We start from the raw sequence: 19,510 nt of genomic DNA on the forward strand, positions 1-19,510 counted from the left end.
CGAATACTGAGAACACATCAAACATTTAACACCGGCTCCTGCAGTTCACAGTAACTATACGGCACAAAAACATTCTCTCATGTATATGCAGGCGCTGCGTACCTAATCTAATGTGATGAGTCAAAGCATAATGTCACGCTAAATTAGGGTACGTGGAGTCAGAGGATGCGACAACCTTGAGTTAACCTGAGGCGCCGCAGTGTACATGGCACATCTCAGCGCACAGCACATCCAAGGCGCTGATGTATGTGGCATGGCCACAAGTGTAAGTGTTTTTCTTCTATTTCTATGCTAAAATCTAATTCCACTTCTGTTTCAGAGTCACCAGTGAAGTGCAGAAAGCAGGTTTCTTCTGTATATGCAAAATTAATACTTCAGCGTCATTTTAAATGAGAATTTAAGTGTGAATTTTAATTATGAATTTTGGTGGTCGAACTTTTAGATATGCGTAACTGATGAAAAATGAAGCAAATGCAAATAAAATGTTTGCTGAAGCTAAAAAAAAACGGAAAAGGGAAAATGAAGGTCTCTGAAGAAACTAAAATTAAAACAAAGCAAACAGAAAAGGAAATTTAGAAAGTGTATTGTTTTCCATTCAGGTTTACTTTACTTACTTACTTACTTGAACTTCTTTTGTCCTGTCAGCATAAATGACAAACAATGGCCAAAAAGGTCTTATCCTACGCAAAAATATTTTTGGTTTTATTCCAACTGTGACCTCTCTGTTTGTGTAGTCAGGAAACAGGTTTTCGCAGCTCCAGGCCTGTGCTTTGCCACAAGAAATGTAGTTTGTTTGTGTTCACCAGATAAAGACAGATTGGGAAGAAAGACAAGACAGAAAAAAAAGTACCTCTGGAGCCCTGAAAGGAGCCAGGTTTGCTCTCTGCTTAAAGGAGGCTGAAGAGACACTGTGAGCTTAGAAAAGAAGCTGCAACAGAAAAGTAAAAGGCTTCAGAGAATTACTAGTATCACTCGTGCTACTGACAGCTCTGGTCTCTGCATTGTGAAATAACAACCCTTTGCACGTGCACTGCCCAGGCTTTCGTTCAAGGGGACTGTGAAAGAGTCACCTTTCCCAGCTTATTTCTATAGTAAGGTTAATAAGAATTTTCAACATAAACAGGTTACTAAGCTTACTGCACCACTTTTGAAAAGGGGTCGGTAGGTGCTTGACATCAGAATGAATGAAAACTAATTTGAAACAAAAGCACATAATATAACTAACAGGTTAAGTCCACTATAAATTCAAGAAAACTCTTCTTTGGAGAATTAAACACTGTATTACTATTTAAATTAATTAAAAAAAAATCTTTAAAATGAAGTTTGGAAGACAACTAATTAAAAGTTCTATTTTCTCATGTGTACAATCCAATTACATTCAAAATTATTATTTTTTTTAGTGCTTGGATCTGCGACATTTTACCACTTATGGAAAACAGTTCTTTAAAAAAATGAGGACATTTCCATTAAGCTGCCTGATGTACAGGATTTTTAAAAATCATAATTCACACTGATTTTTACATTTCAGTAATAAAATAGCACTGTACTTCTAAGAGAGATGGCTTTTTCACAATTTAATTCCCAAACAGTCCCTCACGCAATTTATCTCTCATCTGGCGTTAAATTTTTAAATTCAATTTTAACATGTACATTTTCTATTTAATATGAATGAGGGGCTGAATATCGTTTAAAGTCAGATCTCTTCATCTTGCTCTTAGCTAAGTGCAGCTGGTTCAGAAAACTTCGAGCAGTCTGACAAATTCTGAGTCAATTCTATTTTATGAAAACAGTACTTCTTGACTCTCATTTTTAATATTAGACCGAGGACAGTTTTGTTAAATAAAATGATTTAAGGCCAGAGAGACCAAGGCCCAAGCTTGGCACTGCGACTCAGATTTGGTTATGTGGCATCTCTCGAGTCAGCTGGTTTGCCCTGGGGAGTTTGATGCAAGCAGAACTGGGCCTGTAAATAGTTCCACTAATTTTAATGGAAATATTTACCAAGTGAAGGCTTCAGGCCTTAAGTACGAAGTGCCGTGTTTAAATCAGCTTTTTTCCTCGTCTCGATAACCCATGCACGGCACAGTTTTCTTCTAGTTAAGCTGTGCCAAAAGAATTTCATGCCTCCCTATTAATCTTCACAGCCGTAAGCCGTAACATCAGGCGGTGCAATAGCTGCACTTAGGTGCGCGGAGAAATCCAGGGCACGGCACAAAGTGTCGCAGAGACAAATGACATGCACTACCTCAGCCAGTTTGCAAAGTAGGTACTGAACTCGGCATGCACATCAGAAGTGGGTGTGCTGGTGGAAGCAAACAGGACAGAGTACGCCACCGACCTGAGGTGTTTACATATCCAAAGCATGTAGCAAAATTTGCTTACTATTACCCTGGCTCAGAAGCAATGAATGCTTTGGTAGTCCCGTCACCTCACAAAACAGAGGACCAGGAAATAAGCAGTCACAGCGCAGATGAATTTGGAGACGCTACCTTTGCAAACACGGAGATAAAACCAGTGATTGCATACGTGCTTTCAGACAGTTTCCACAAAACCAATCAAACGTTACGCAGTGCCACAGAAAATGGGTCTCGGAAAAGGTGGCCACATTCAACGCTGAGGCTAGTTGGCATTCGGTGTGGGTGGATCCTCATGCAAAACATGCTTATCACCTTATTTTGGAGAGATTTGAGCTTACTGTTCAGAAAGGAGGAAAAGAAAGCAAGCTTCAAGCCCCAGGAGGACACAGTGGCAAGAACCTGCAAAGGTGTTACATTATTATCAATACTACGAAGTCCACTGAGCTACTCAGGATCTGTCTGTGCTTCAGGTAACCATGTCCCCAACAGACAGCCAGTTCAGAAGTGAGGCCTGTGGAATTACTTAATTATTAATAGAATTATTTAAGGATAATGTACCACTGAAACGAGCTCATCCATAAGCAAACATCACAAGCCAAGAGGCACAGCGAGAACACGACTATCGGCTTAATTACTGCCTTCATTCCAGGTAAGAAAATGGTCATCATGAAAAACTTTAGGATATCTCTGAACCCAGAGCTCCCCCATCACCACCCCCATGGCAGAGCACCGTAATCCCAAGGGCAAGAGTCCGCCTCCTCGGGTGGGGAAGGCCCCCAGCAAAATCCCCGTCCTGGGCATGCTGAGCATTGGGCTGCTCGCACCGTGCACTTCTCCTGAACTGCAGGGGAAGTGTAATCAGCAATTCATGCTGCTGATACACCGTGTTATTTGGTAAGAGTGAGTCTTGTACCGGGGTCTGGCATCAGCCTACCCTACTGCACCCGCCCTTGGTACTGAAGGCACATAAGGGTGCCAGGCAAGTAAGTAAGGAAACCTTCATATATAAATCGGGGCGGGGGGCGCACACCGACAGCAATGCTTCCAACCGAGAAAAGAGAAGGAATCACCTCATCATGAAACCCAGTCCTCCCCATTTCCAAGGAGCTCTTGTATAAAACAGGGCTCAGCCCTGCTAGGGGAGGACGTGGCCACCGGCGGGGTGAGCCCCGCGCGGTTCCCCTCGCGGCTCCAGGTGCTCGGCACAATGCAGAGCTCGCCACCGCGGCGGTGGAAACGTGCGTCAAAATACATAATGGCATGAGGTGCTGTCTACCCAGAAGGAAAAGCACATCCCCCAGGTCCCTTCCAGCTCTGCCAGCTCAGGGCATACGTGCTGAGTGCTGAAACATAAAGGCCAAGGAAATGATAAAAACAGGGAAATCAAGCAAACTCTGCAGTCCTGACACCTCCCAGTAATAAGACAACAATAACACGATAGAAAATACACACACACACACAGTGGAGTCAAGGAGCAATTACCAAAATGAATCATGTATAGATACCTATCAGAAGGGCAACATTTCTGATTGCCATAAAAAACAACCCCAAACCACTTCCTTCTTTTGTCCCATCCTCGGGATTTGACTAAATCTGGACATAAAGGTGGAACGATCTGGCTGAACGTCCTGTCTGAGCACAGGAAAAGCACTCTGGTTAATTCAGTATGTCTGATTTTCAGCTGTCTTTACAGTCTATCTGAGAACGCTTCAGGCCAAGCCAAACAGTGCCATGAAATGCTCCAACTTCAAAACCCCGGACTAGATAACCTTGGCAAAACTGCGTTAGCTAACGTTATAAAAGCGCACTGTTTGTTAGAGAACTCACCTACATGCTAAAGTTTAACCATAAAACCTAAGTACAGTTATGTAAGCAACTGTGTACTCCAGCAACTTACTGGCACAAGAAAGCAAATGCAGTGGCTGTTTCTGATTTAGTTTAAATTCCTCGTAGGACTCTACAAGCTCTGCTGGAAAAAGGCCTTCATACCTGAGTAGGAATCCTCCCTAAGAGTCCTCATCCTACAACAACAACCCCTCATTCCCAAGGCCACAGTTCTGCGGTCCCTTTAAGCTGACCTCAATGCAGATATTTTGCCTAAAGAGGCAGCCTCCTCCTTAGTCAGCTCCGATTTTGTCTCCCTGCTCTCTTCACTGCGCTCGCAGTAGCAATTGTACAGCCCCACAGAAAACTGGATCAAGGAACTGACCTGGCTCAAACCAGATAATTATGTGGCTTACAGCAATTGTGAAACGCAGCCTTGGCTCATGCCGAAACGCTGTTTATAGGCAGGGCCCTTGCCGACATGCTACTTTTTCAGCTGTGAACTTTATGCGCTCAAACTGTGCTTCCATTGTGTATTTGCGTAGCACTTTGCACAGTGGGATCCAAGAGCACTTGTGCAATAGCCCGCAAATAAAGAGCAGTTTCTTCTACCCAGCGTAGCGCTGCTCGAGACTGTGACAGGACCCGACCAAGCTGGAACGGGACGCACAGGGTGAGATTCTCTGAAATTCGGGAAGCAGTCAGAGGTCTGCTTGTGAGTCAGACGTCTAATGGCACATTTCAGTCTGTACTGATACAGTCAGCGCGATCTAAGAGATTCACATCATACTGAAGTGGTCTCTACAAGCAAATCACACACGGGTTTCACCATTTAGGGGATAAATTTAGATACTCCAGCACAGGCCAGTGGGATACACTGGGCCATCTCAGGTCTCGCTAGACACCTGTGCTGTGCCAGCTGAATTGAGTCCAGTATTTCTATGGATCATACCTGGCACTGGCACTTCACTCACATGCAGACATCTGTTAGGTATCTAAATCCTCCTCTGAGTCCCAAATACTTTTTCTTTTAGAGGCTCCAGCACCCCAAAGGTTTTGACACCCTCAAATCGGTCTTACTGTAACAGCGGCAGGGAGACACACACCACAACACCACAGTCTGGGCACGCAATACAAGGGCAATTTTTACTGGCGGTCCATTTTTCTGACAAGCACTGTATCCGCTGTCACTACTGACTCGGTAGAACATGCAGTATTTACTACACAGTAGATAAGAAACATATTCCAGAGATGCCTCATCACACCTTGGAGTACAAAACTGCACAGAAATGTTTGTAGACAAATTCACAGAACAGAGGATCCTCTGGAAAACACGTGATTTATTCACCATGATGACTGTGCCACAATGGTCACCCCTGGAAGAGGTGGAGCGCAGAAGTCACTACAAAGAAGTAGAGCTGTTCACTGCCTTGGTCTGACGAGGGCAACTACCATTCCAGAAGCACTGCTGATGCCCAAGGTCTTAAAACTAAAGTATGTCTTAAGATGAAAAGAATAATGAAAATAATGAATGCTGCACGCTCTCTCTGTCAAAAAGATGCCACGATATACTCTGGAAGACAACAGAAGGTCCAAAACCAGCAAGGCATTTCACAAAGTGTACCCCACGGCACATCGCTGTTACACTACAACCCACTTATCACGATGTGAGTCTTGGTTTTCCAATTCCTTTTTACAATGCCTGCTAACATCACCTGCATCCGGTGGTAGCTATCTGTTTAGTCACGCTAAATATTGCTTAGCTGTTGCACCCAATGTGATAGAACAAAATGTCAGTCTAGCTTAACAACCCCTCCGTAATCACCTGGCTTTATCACGGAAAGAAATACGGTAACAGGCACTGCCTGTCAGTCTGCCTATCCTACCAGATCTTCTGTGTCCCGCCTGCATGGCAACACACAACAATGGATTTTCATTGTATGTTCTCTTACTAAAAGCATTACCTCTCTCCCCAGGAGAATCGGAACTAAATGCAACAGACCCACTCTAATCCCGCATCCAGTAAGCAAAGATATGATGTTGATGGATAAAATGTAGGCCAGTCAGTCACAGGTAACAGCACAATGCATTGGTCCACGGTAAAAAAAAAAAATCAAATCTGATTAAAATTAACTATCTTGCAGCATAGGAGTCTTTCTTGGGGGAAAGGGTGGAGGAAGAGATGTTGTTCTTTCCTTAGTTCAGAAAACAGAAGCCCCTCCTCCATTTTACTGCACATCAAAAATCAATGATAAAAAAAAATGTTTTTATGGCTGTTTTCTTACTTGCTTTATCTATTGCATGCCTGTCCTAGCACACAGCAGATTGCCTGCATGGATTTAAAATGACTTCTGCTCACTTGAGCAAGCCAGTTAATATGTTCTGTACTTACACACTGAATTCAATCATCAGAATACCCCAACAGTGTAACAAGACCCATCATATTACATAAATGGCAACCACTGCAGAGACAAAAGGCAATATTTTCAAACAGTGCTAACAAGGAAATCACTTTCATGTTAAAAAAAAAATCTAAAAGAAAAATGATTTCTGTTAATTTATTCAAAAAAGCTACATTCCAATTGCCATTCCTATGATTTTTTTTAACCTCTAGACTTTTTTTTTGTGACATGCTGTTGCTATTTTCTTGTTGCTATTACCACTGAAAACAGCTGCTTGCAGCTGAACAAAAATTCAGTAACAGATCAGAAGCTATGAAATGAAACACTTTGTGAATAACAGCTAGGTCACCTGGGTTTCTCGGGCAGGCAGCAAAACGAACACACAGCTCACCTCCGAAGACAAAAAAATCCCCCAGCAGTTATTTAAATTAATTAGCATGCGTATGCACATATTTCAATAGCCATCTTTTCTCCCCGAGCTGCACTCACCCCTTGCTTCCGATAGTCACATCCAATTCTCTTACGCTCCCAGCCACTATCTCCTGCTGCTGTGGAAAGGTCTTCGTGCGAGCCTGCACTCACAGCGACACGCTTGCCAGGAAAACGACAAGATGAAAAGCTCTCGCACCACCCCTCGCCGAGAGGAACCCCGAGCCTGGCACCCCAGCCAGCGCGACGGCACTGCAGCCCTCGGTCCAGAAAACAAACGTTTCTGAACGGCGCTGCCTTCTCATTCCAGCGTGCATTATGCCAACTGTGAAAACAAAAGCTGCTAAAAACAGCGCGTGTGCGCGAACACATGCACACAGAGCATCTCAGCTGGAATCAGCTCACGTTTTCCCCCTGTTCTCCTAAAACATCAGCGAATACAGCAGGCGTTTCTACTAAGCAAAATACAATCCTGTGCCCAGCATTGCATCGCTCCTAATTTGTTACTGTAGCTTCTGCTGATAGGGACAGAAGACAGCGTGTACTCAAAGACCTGGAGAACAAAAGAAATACTGTATGAATACATACTGCAATCTTCCGTCCAGAACTGACGGAAAGAGATAATAAAGACTCGTGCATCTCGCCGTTTCTCTAACGCTCTAGCACTACACATAAGACAGTCTTACCAGGATTTGCAGATGTTTATCCATAGTCACTGGATACGTGAGCTTTGCATCCTTGCAAATGTGCCAGCCAGTTTGAAAGCCTTACAGAACTGAATCCGTCTCAACCTCTGCGTCTCATTTACTGTAACACAGAGGATTTTCAAAGCCATGCCTCACAACAGCTGGCTTGTTTTTGCCTGCTTCCTATGATTGACAAGTTCATACAGGCTCCGTCAACTTTAACCTTGATAAGTGAAGGCTTGGTCTGTATTGTATGTTACATCATCAGAAACTTCTGACCTCAGGGAAAAGATCTCAGAGACTTCAAAGCTTTTCCCTTCCCCCGCACCCACCCCCTGGTTTTGGTTAGAAAAGAAAAGAAAAAAAAAAAAAAAGATTTCTAAAAGTCCTTTAATTTTTTAAGGGTTTTTCATCTCATTTGTGAAAATCATTATCTGCGCTTCAGCAACAACAGTTCCACAAATCTTAAATATTTAAAGCGATTTTAAAAGATCAGTGTGTTACCAGGCTCCTTTCTGAACAAGATTCAAATAACCAAGTCTTTAATTTTAGAAGAGAGTCTTCACCAACAGCCCTCCAGCTTGAATTTTTTTGCATGCGTTGTGTGTACAGGAGGTTCTGCAGGGAAAGAACTGAATGCTTTCATGCTACACCAGCGTATTACCACCCCCATGCTCCCTCTGTAGAAAAAAAATGCACCACGGCCTGCATCAGAGCAAAGCTGGAGTTCCTTTCAATTTTTCTGCAAGAACACTTTAAAGACTTAGTAGAGGAACTGCAGATAAGGCTTTAATATGAACTATAAGCTCATTTCAAAAGATGACCTTAAAGAGAGGAAAACGTGACTTAACTGTACATAAACAGTGGTTTGGTATTATGATACTACACTGATACCTAGTTAATCCACTCCCCTATTTTTTTTGTCTCCCAAAGCTGTCAATTTGACTTCAATATATATAGAAAGGCTTCAAGAAAAGTCATTCTACCTTTACTGTTTACATAAAGCAAGGCACAAGTGGTTAACAGCTTGTAACAAGTCTGCGTGTCCCCTACAGAGAAATAGAAGTTCCAGTTACCGCTTTATTTTTTAGCACAAAACTTTACTCAAATTTACTGGCATAAACAGTCTTATGCATGATAGCAAATCATAATCCGCGTTGCCTAAGGGCTTCTAGTAGAAGGCGAACACTTCACAGGGTAGCTTTTACTACAAGGACAGTAAGTCATGCCATATGTTCAGAGCATAGGAACTGCTGCACCGAAGAGACAAATCAGTCACCTATTTCCAAAAATGTTTTCCAACAAGTTATTTTGGGGAAAATAGAATCTGTAATATATCAGTGTATGATGCTTTTATGGATATAACCACTAGAGATGACCTTACGTTATCTCTAATCTCCCTACTCCACTTTTATCATTGAAATAGCCACAAGAAGATAGCTGGGTATCAAGTGATGCAACTAAAACGTAGTCTTTAGATAGTCTTCATTCTAATCCTCTTTCCAGGGAAAGCAGTAAAACCACACCAGAACAGCAACAAAAAAGAACAGAAGCTTACAAATTGAACTCTGTCTCTCTCTCCACTTTCTCATGTGCCACTCCTGTTGATCGCACCCAGCTTTAATACCTACAGAATCACACCTAGGGCTTCTCTCGGTTTCTAACATTTGCTAACACTCACCGTTGGGGGTGGGGGAAGGAAGTTTTCCTAAGCAGAAGCTACGCTCCAACACTTCCTTTTTCAGGCCACCGTGTCCTTGCATACCCCTAGCTGTCACTGCATGCACAGTGCAGAACAGATGTGCCAACGGCAATTAAATAAAAGGAACTTCGCTCAGTAATAAGAAGCTGGAAGTAGAAAAAAGGGGTTATGTGAAGTGGGGTGGCTACCGCCAAGCTAACAGAGAGGAACGCAGAATTCACCTAACAAAAAGGTAGAGGGGAAAAACACGCTTTTAGAGGTGTGGGGAAGAGGCATTTGAATGGGGGAGAAACAGGGCTATGTTTCTGTATTGCAGAGGCAAGCGCAGGCTTTGGAGACAGTCCAGCACCCATTTAATGAGATCCAGCAGCTGCTGGTGAGTCAGAGCGGAGCATCGCAAGGCCTTGCAGGACATGCACCTGACAGTCGCTGGGCTTGTCACTTGCTAGGAGAATTAAGAATGGGGGGGCAATGAGAGTAGTCTGTAAGGTTTGTCTGAATTGCAGGACTGACCCATTGTGTAACACGGGAAGAAAGGATGGATGGATGGATCTTCTGGGGGAGCGTGCGAGAGTCAAGAGCGGAACCAAGAGGTAACAGTGGTAGAAGGCATCTTCATTAGCACTCATTTAGCCACAACCAGTTCTAGACCACAAAATAATGCACCTGGGATGCTCTTGAAGAGCCACAAACCTCTTAGCTGAAGCAGCTCTGAAAGTTTAGAAGTGGACAACAGAAGGCGAAAAAGAGTACAATGGGACAATTTAACATGCAACTCCTGACTTGATCCTGAGGTATGAAAAGAATCTGGTTCAAAACATTGCCACTGAGGAGCTACCCTGTGCCAGCGGCCATATGTATTTAGATTAATCATTCTTGAAAGAGCAAGAATCCACACTGTGGTATTTAATTTTGAAAAGGGCATCTACATACTGGAGAGGAATATTTTTTAAAAGAACATTACACCAGATGGTGTAATGCTAAGAGATAACACGTGACTGAAGATACAATATGTGAAACTTAGAGCAAATACACAATACCTACCAACAAAGCAGAAGACTACCCTTTTTTCTCCCCTCTCTTTCCCTCTTCCATTTGAAAGGCTGGATTAAATAGTAATTAAAATGGTATCCACCAGAGAATTGAAGCCTCACCCATATGAGGAAAATTCAGAGCCACTCTAGCAAAACATTGATAAATACACGACTGAGGTAAAACTTCTTAAAGGCTTTAGGGAGGGGAGAAAAAAAAAAAAAAGCTTCTTCAAACATACCAGCAACCAGACAGATTATAGGGAAAAAGAACAATAGTAAGAGTACTAAGGAAATAAGGCATGAGATAAAGTCTACTTGACTCCCTTCACATTTGTGAGAGCAAAGAACAACCCATGTAGGAATTATTTTCAACTAACTGGCGAGGAAGATACCAAAGGATGAGGTCCACAATTCATTGGGTAGCCAAGAGTTACCAGGTCTAGATGAAAATCACCTTAAACTCACATAGGAAACTGTTGAACTAGTAGCTGTGATGCACAACTATCCATTTGTACAGTACCTGGACAACGGTTTGAGCAAAGTGACGCATGCAGCGTTTGGGGAAGGAAGATGTGAGGCTACTAAGGAGAGTAAGAGGAAGAGAGCAAGAGTAAAAATATATATATTCATCATGAATCCGGAGAACTTCAGATCTGTAAATTTAATATTTAAATTAAGCAAACAAGTAGAAATTATATAAAGAGATTCAGTAGATGCACAAACTGGCATGTTAAAAAGACTACTACTCATGTGGGCTCATGCAGAAAAGCTGTGCCTCAAATGCATTACTCTTCTTAGACGGGTCATTACATATGTGGACAACAGAGACCTGGACGACAGAGACTATTGTGAGTTTTAAAAGATTCTCAAAAAAACCCCACAACTATCTCCAGAGGCTCCTGCAACTTTACCTGCCATCGGACAAAGTCCTCTCTTTCATCATCACATGACAGACAGCAGTGCTTCCCGTACCTAGGTGATTTACAAAAGGGGTGAAAAAGAAGGCGGCAACAGCTCTTGGTGAGAGGACTTTCTATCACTGAGTGAACGGGTCACAAAACAACAGATGAAATTCAGACTTAAACGTAAAGTAACCCACAGGACAGCTTTTCATATACCTCAACAAAATATACAACATATACAATAATATATAACTGAAATTACTGCTATGCAGGAATGAATATCTGGATTTCACAGACCATTCTATGAAAATATCTCAAGCAACAGCCAAAAAAAAACGAAAAAAGGTTAATCATAGAATCGCAGAATGGTTTGGGTTGGAAGGAACCTTAAAGACCATCTGTGGTGGTTTTTACCCAGCTGGGCAGCTGAACTCCACCACAACCACTCTCTCACTCCCCCTCCTCAAGGGAAAGGGGTAGAAAATATGATGAAAAGGGCTCAAGGGTTGAGATAACGATGGGGAGATCACTCAGCAATTATTGTCATGGGAAACACAGACTCAGCATAGGAACATTAAAAAAAATATCTGTCTATCACTAGTGGACTACAACAGCGAGAAACTAAAAGCAACCCCAGATCACGTTGCCCCCATCTACCTTCTTCCACCTCCTCTCCCTGAGCAGCACAGGGCAATGGGGGCTGCGGTCAGTCCCTAACGCTCCATCTCCGCCGCTCCCTCACGGTCCCTCCCTGCCCCTGCTCCCCGTGGGGTCCCTCCCACGGGATGCCGTCCTGCCCGAACTGAGCCTGCGGGGGCTGCCCACAGGCAGCAGCTCTTCCAGAACTGCTCCCACACGGCTCCGTACCACGGGGTCCATCCCCCAGGAGCAAACTGCTCCAGCACAGGTCCCCTTTGCCACGTAAACCCAAGACACCACCTAATTCCAAACCACTGCCATGGCTGGGGAATACCTTCCCACCAGACCAGCTTGCTCAAAGCCCCATCCAACCCGGCCTTAAACACTTGTAGGGATGGGGCATCCACAGCTTCTTTGGGCAACCTGGTCCTGTGCCTCACCACCCTTGTAATAAACAGATTCTTCCTAATACCTAATCTAAATCTCCGCTCTTTTAGTTTAAAAGCATGTCCCTTTGTCTTATCCCTACACTCCCTGACAAAGGATCACTCTTCAGCTTTCTTGCAGGCCCCTTTAGGTACTGGTAGGCCACTGTAAGGTCTTTGTGGAGCCTTCTCTTTTCCAGGCCGAACAACCCCAGCTCTCCTGTCTTTGTAGGAGAGGTGCTCCAGCCCTCTGATCATCCTCATGGCCCTCCTCTGGACTCATTCTAATACATCCATGCCCTTCTTGTGTTGGGGGCCCCAGAGCTGAATGCAGTGCTCCATGTGGAGTCTCACGAGAGCAGAGCAGAGGGGGAGAATCACCTCCCTTGACCTGCTGCCCCTGCTTCCGATGCAGCCCAGGATACAGCTGGCTTTCTGGGCTGCAAGTGAACACTGATGGCATGTGTTGAGTTTTTCATCCACCAGTACCCTCAAGTCCTTCTCCACAGGGTTTCTATCTATCCACTCATTGCCCAGTCTGTATTCACGTTTGTGATTGTCCCAACCCAGGTGCGAGACCTTGCAATGGGCCTTGTTGAACATCATGAGGTTTGCACAGGCCCACCTCTCAAGCTTGTCAAGGTCCCTCTGGATGGCATCCCTCCAGCATGTCAACCACACCATGCAGCTTGGTGTCACCCACGACAAGGAAACATTATGTTACCTTATGAATTCATAGTGCACCCTGAAGTTGTTGCAGTTCTCCCACTGCTCCAAAAGCAACACGGGAGATAGTGGAAAGACACGAAGAGGGCAATAAAGACGGGAAAAATCATGCATTAACCCTCTCAGAGGAACTGCCCCCTCCTGCAAAAGAGATGCTTTTCCTCACATCATCACAAATCTATAGATGGATGTCAAAAGTCAATGTGAGTCCAAAATCAGTTAGATTTTTCTGAAAAAAATAAATACACACATACACACACACACACACATATATATATCAAGGGCTGTTAACAACAAATATTTAGGATTGCACCTCTTAGATGCAGATAACCAGAGGCTGGGCAAGGATACCTGGAAGCATGGCTCTTTGTTAGCCTTGTTCTTATTTTCTCTGAGCATCTGCTACTCCTCAGTTAGACAAAGGAAACCTGACTGGGAAGACGTTTGGCTTGGCCTAGCACGACTGTTTTTTAAGAATCAGCTTCTTTCATATACGAGGGATTCTAGGTTACAGTATCTCACAGTGTGATAGTTATTCAGCTATTATTTGTCAGTCAAATACACTAATATACTGGAAGGACATAGTGGTTCGTGGCAATAAAACTTGTAATAATGACAAGTGTTTAGAGATATCTAAGAAAATGAAAGGCTTGGGACTTCTAACACATAAACACACGCTGATGGCCTTACTCTCCTTTGTTCTTTATATGAATGGGAAGAGCTACAGAAGTGTTTTTTCAGCTTCAGACCAGGAAAATACATACTTTAAAACGGCCTAAGATTGCACTGGATCATCCATTAGACTGTATCATACATATGATGACATCAGTGGCAAAAAGGTGGTCTGATAGATGCATTAACAATCTGCATCTTACTGATAAAGAGCTGCAAGTGTAAATAGAAAGGGCGTCAGCAGCTCATGTTCTTAAAATCTGTGTTACTAGCTAAGAACCCGGGAGGAGGATAAGCACGCTAGCTCTCCTGCACTGCCTCCAGATGACGACAGAGAGCTGCACGCAAGCTGCTGGTAGGGGAAAGCTGTTCTGGCTGAGTGAAAAGCACGTCTTCTCATTTTAACTCAATCTCCCTCGAAAACGAGCGCTTAAAGGTTTAAGTCCTTATTATGGCAGTCCTTATTATAGTTAAACTGATTTTAAAAAGAGGACACTTCACAAGCTCTTGAAAAAAATGAGTATGTGGAAATCGCTATTACACTGAACATTAGATCGAAAAGTAATCTCGTGCATATCGTTTTTTTTTCCTACAAAATACTACATGTTAGGTAATTCCATACTCAGCAAACTGGTAAGGAAGATTTCTTTTCTTTATCAGAATGAAAAATATTACGTATTTATGTGGAAAATATCAACAACTGTAGGTGACATTTAAAGCAGAGAATTTTGACCTTTTTCTCACTGTAACATACTGAAGCTTGTTAATACATGCACGAAATGTTTGCCAGTCATTTTGCACTGATTTATAAGGAAGCAGTTGCCCAATATCAAAACATTTCTTCCTCAAAAGGAAAAGGGAGGAGAGTGAAAACATTTTGCTTATAACCTCTGGTGATGTCCTGATAAGCCCTACAATGACTGAGACGCATCCATCCTGCAATAGTCATCCAGTAAAAACATCTCAATTTGATTCTAGCAGTGTATACACAGTAAATACAGATTTAAAACTTACATTCTCATTATTTCACATAATGGCTGCAAGTAGAGTTCTGCTCCTGTTTAAGCAAATGGCCCTTTTGCTATAAAGAACACCCGCTTCAGGTCTTTTCTTGCATTTCAATACCTGAAGTACCTGGTTAAGCAGATACTACCATTGCATATTGCTACTTTTCTGACAGCAGAGTAAAACAAACAAACAAATTATAAAACTTAAAATTACTGGAGTTATAAAAAACTGGGTAGTTCCTAAGAACATTTCCAGTGTCTAAATTACACCATTTTTCACTGTAAACATGAAATCACACAAGAACTAGATTTGTCCAAATGTGTCATGTTGTTTTCCTCCTGCTAGCCAGCCCTTATAGCTATGTAGCCCCTACCCTTACAATGCACACAAAACAGAACAAGCTCAGAGAAATAATGATCAAAACGTGCATGCATATACATAAGCATATGCTTCATATATTTTATAAAGACACATATATATGAAGTATCACCCCTTTGTAAATTCTTTTCCATCTGATTCGATTCAGAAAACATAACATTATTCACATTCCTACGTTGCTGGAGATCGTTCCTCTTCCTTGCATAGTAATTCACTTATGTACTGCCTGGTCAGTGTGGAGGCTAGACATTCACTAACTCTTGGAAAATCAGATCCCTTATGAAGCACCTGGTACTGAACTCAGAAACCTGTCTGTCAGCTCCTGTTTCTTAACAGCGTCTTTGTCAAAGATTTTAGTCTTGCTTTCTTAAAATATTAAATTTGGGCACTTAGTCTACTGAAGCATCGAGAAATGGCTTTCAATCTGTTTCTGTATGGTGAAGACTGTTCCTCTGCCTTCAAGAGCTTAGGTAGGAACAACTGCTAAGGCATTCAAGGTCAAAAAGAAACTTCTTATAGCATTTAATTAGAGTTGACTCATGCTGTGGTCCTGTACTTGACATGTACATGGTCCTTTATTTGACACTTATTAAATGTTGAAAGATTTTCTGTGAACTGTGATCTCATAAGTCCTTTTCAGTTTCTGAAATTATCTAATTTTTCTAGACACTGCAGAAACATTTTAGAGGGATACAAGTCAAACACTCTTAGAAAGTAAGTAAAAGCAATGACTGTGAACACCTCTAGCAGGTGGGAGTCTTAAGAATTAGATCATAAAGCACTAGCCTTTTGATGCAGACCTTTTATATGTGCTGTCTGATCCTGCAAGAAGCTGCAGACTACAGGCCAGATTACACACTTCCATCTTTAAATTTTGAAGGACTATGTTAGTTTAGAAATTGTGGAGATTTCTATAAGGAAGTCAGTTGTATAACCAGCTTATGTCATTAGACAAATACAGAGAGGGAGGCCTGCTTAAAGGACAAACTTTACATGTCAGAAGCTAAACTTTGGTAACTCGTTTGCAATAGAATACAATAGCATTGTTAAAAATAAAAAAGCATAAACTTTATTTCGCAGATCAGCAGAGTCATGTAACGCTTTTAAAGCAGTCCTAAAGTTAAGAGCATACTTAGAATCGCATCAAGCCACAGTATGAAAATATTCAGCTAATGTCAGATGACTACACACCTGGGAGGTTATAACAAGAGTGGTTTGCTTCTAGCTTGAGAGCTAGTAATGGCTACTATGGACCACTGCTTTGTGTTCCTATAAAAACAATACTATATGCTATTAAATACTGAAATTCAGAAGAACATGATGTAGCTCTTCCAAAAAAAGGGAGATGAAACAACCTGAATTCATTGGAAGCATTCAGTAATCTCAAAAGGGAAAAATACAGTCCAAAGATGAAAGGAGTTCACAAATGATCTTCATCAATTTTTAAAAAAACAACACACACAAAACAAAAACAAAAACCCCAAACCTTTCAGAAGTAACGCTGATTTACATTTTGCAACTGTGTGCTAAAAAAAAAATCAGAAAAATGCTGTAGCAAAATGAACCAGCAGCAAAAAGCTTAGGAGAAAAAAAAATTGCTTATCAAGCACTTTTTTGGTTTGATTTTAACCATTTGCTGTTACATTACTCCAACCCTTTTTCGTTCTAGATTCGATGTATTATAAAGACTTATGTTTCTCTTGAAAACAAACAGGAATGCTGCAATGGTATACTTTCAAAGTTCATTTAAAAACAAATTATTCATTTTTTGCAGACCAGCCCTGAAGGGGAGAGAGGCCAGAAGTATCGTGGCATAGAGCTGGATAGTCTGTAACTCACAGAATGCATCCATGAGTTCCAAAACTGGCTCTGAGCTTGGGTCCCTGTGAATCTAACACGAACACTGAAGGCTGGTCCCTGCGTTCAGCACAGTGATGCTGCCTCTGGTAGTAAAAAGGCAACTGTAGCACACAGACCTCAGCAGCACAAAGTAAGGGCCATCAGCAGTATAATCCAAACCAAAATTTTCAGAAGCATTATTATATATGCCCGTGAGGAAGACCTTAGGGTTGGGTGCTATTCATGTTCTAGAACGTATCACGGATTGGGTAGATTTGCTAGCTGCCTGAAGAGTGCTGGTTTTTAAAAGGAAGAAACTAAATGCCATTAGTGCAGCATCCCCCCCATCCCCACTCTCCCGCCCCAAAACAGTCACAAAATCCATTCATTCACAATGAGTCTGGTTCCTTTTCAGCACAGGAGTGCCATATTCAAAAAAAGAGCACATCGAAACACATACTCTTCCCATAGTACAGCATCATGCAGTGCCAATTCACGCTACAGGAGTTAAATGCCCAAGTAAGAGATTATATTTTTTGTTTGCTTGCTTTAAATACAGAAGACATGTAAACCCTCTGCATAACACAAGTACTGAGGGAAAGCCTGTGAAAGAGACCATTTTACAAAGCCTCCTGTAACGCAGTGAAATGGCCAAATACTACATCTGAAATACTATGTCAAAATAGGCTTCAGCTTATAAAAAAAAGAGAAAGTTATTGCAGCTGGTGCCCAGTCATGTGATTTTCATGGATTCCACGATTATAAAGCAAGAATTGTGCTGCACAAACACTGCTAAAATGCTGGCGTAGGTGTATTATGCGCGTGCTTTTGTGACTAGGGCTCAGCAATGCTAGATGGAAATCATTTCACTTGTGCAGAGATGCTGTCTGCTCCAGGCTTATTGAGCTGCTTCCTCCCCCTCTCCCCCCTCCTTCCCTCCAGCCCAATTTCTCCTCCACACGCGTGCGCGCTCACACACACTCACTCTCAGCCTCATGTGCTACTCATTTGGAAATCACTACGGTAAGTACAAAGGGCTACAAAGAATTAGAAAAATAGCAGATGGTCTCTTCAGCTGGGCCATAAGCAATGCAAAATACCACTTCATAAAAAAACACGAGTACTATTTTTTACCAGCTTTTACGGTCATGCCTATAGTACTTGTGTTTGCTACAGTTCAGGATTCTCTCTCCCCATGAGAAATTAACGCCACTCACAGAACTAAGGAAAGCCAGTAGAAACTATTTTCCCTATACATGTGTTTCTGGTTACAAAAAATGAGATAAAAAACTGGTGTATCTGCTCAATCCCAATTCAGCTGCCACACATCCCTTGGGCAGCCGCAGTACCAGCGATCGCTGCAATCACTGGTTACATTACAAGGGCTCCAGCAGGCTGCTAGGCACGAGGGCACCCCGCTGCACGGCAGGCATTCAAGGATTTTAGCCACATGGCGCATACAACAGCCACACATTTGTAGAGGGGCTGAAAAAAACGGTGTAGTTCAATTAAAGCCTGAACCAACAGAGAAGCGGAGTTGCTCTAACGGGAGGACAGCTTTTGATGGCTTCTGTTCATGTATCGCATTCTGTAAAGGCACGAGCACAGAAAAGTCCGATTTACAGTGCTACTGCATTCCAGCAGCATACAGCCTTTGCCAAATATAATACTGGAAGACTTTGGTAAACCTCAAGCATTTCCCCCCCCACCAAAAAACCTGTAACCGATAGATATGAAAAAAAAACCTGTATTGTTTCAGGCACACTAGTAAGAATCATCTGGCTCTGAACAAACTATAAAATACTCAACACTCGACAATTTCTTCAAGCTCACCCTCGAGTCCCCTGAAATTTCAGTCCCGACATTAATTACATCATGCTTGTAGGGGGGATGGGGAAAACAAAGGAAAAAGGTGTTGCAAAAACTCTGAAAGCATCACAGAAACATCTAACCTTGCAGCTGGGGTCAGGAAAAGATCAAATCAGAGGAGTTGTCATAAGAAATGCTTTTAAGCCAGAAATCAAGAACTGCTTACCTTAGAGCGTAGTTCTTTTCATCCAAGTTGTTAACTTTAGAGAAAGTACGCTCCCCATCTTCCTTTAAATCCTCTGCTTGCCTCCTTACTTCGACTGAGACTTCCTAAAAGTGGTTTAGAGCACAAGTAAGACACCACCAAGTCATCATGTTTCAGACTCCTGAAAAATCTATGATTATGGAACCTCTTATTTGTGGGTTTGCTCTGTTTGAATATACATGAAGTCAACAGCATAGCATGTCTTGAGCTTGTTTGGTTTTAAGTGGTATAGTATGCTATGTGACCTCTTGCACAGCGCTACAGACCTGGCTGTACTCAAGTTACTCGCCCAGTTTGCTTTGCAACTTCCATTTGGCGAAGACAAAAATAAAGCAAAGAATTTACAGAAGACTTGCTTACATTTGAGAGCAGGCAAGTACGCACCGGCTTTCGAATCCCTGAGTGTGTACTTT

General features: G+C 42.4%; 1 protein-coding gene and 1 long non-coding RNA gene across 4 annotated transcripts in view; both read right to left on the reverse strand.

The window, feature by feature from the left end:
• The window catches only part of SHROOM2 (shroom family member 2), a 127,308-nt gene that overhangs the window by 18,895 nt on the left and 88,903 nt on the right, over positions 1 to 19,510 (reverse strand). For all 3 annotated transcript variants that reach the window (XM_048066748.2, XM_048066749.2, XM_048066750.2), the window contains one exon: positions 19,059 to 19,162. In XM_048066748.2, coding sequence (XP_047922705.2) covers positions 19,059 to 19,162 — 104 coding nt within the window. The remainder of the gene's footprint in view (positions 1 to 19,058; positions 19,163 to 19,510) is intronic.
• On the reverse strand, positions 869 to 19,052 carry LOC125183141 (uncharacterized). The gene is made up of 3 exons (XR_010826412.1): positions 7,699 to 19,052; positions 2,696 to 2,756; positions 869 to 928 (listed from the first exon to the last, which is right to left on the reverse strand). It is a non-coding gene; the product is annotated as an uncharacterized lncRNA (long non-coding RNA).

This window comes from Anser cygnoides, chromosome 1, assembly GCF_040182565.1.
Source record: "Anser cygnoides isolate HZ-2024a breed goose chromosome 1, Taihu_goose_T2T_genome, whole genome shotgun sequence".
NCBI classification, from domain to species: domain Eukaryota; kingdom Metazoa; phylum Chordata; class Aves; order Anseriformes; family Anatidae; genus Anser; species Anser cygnoides.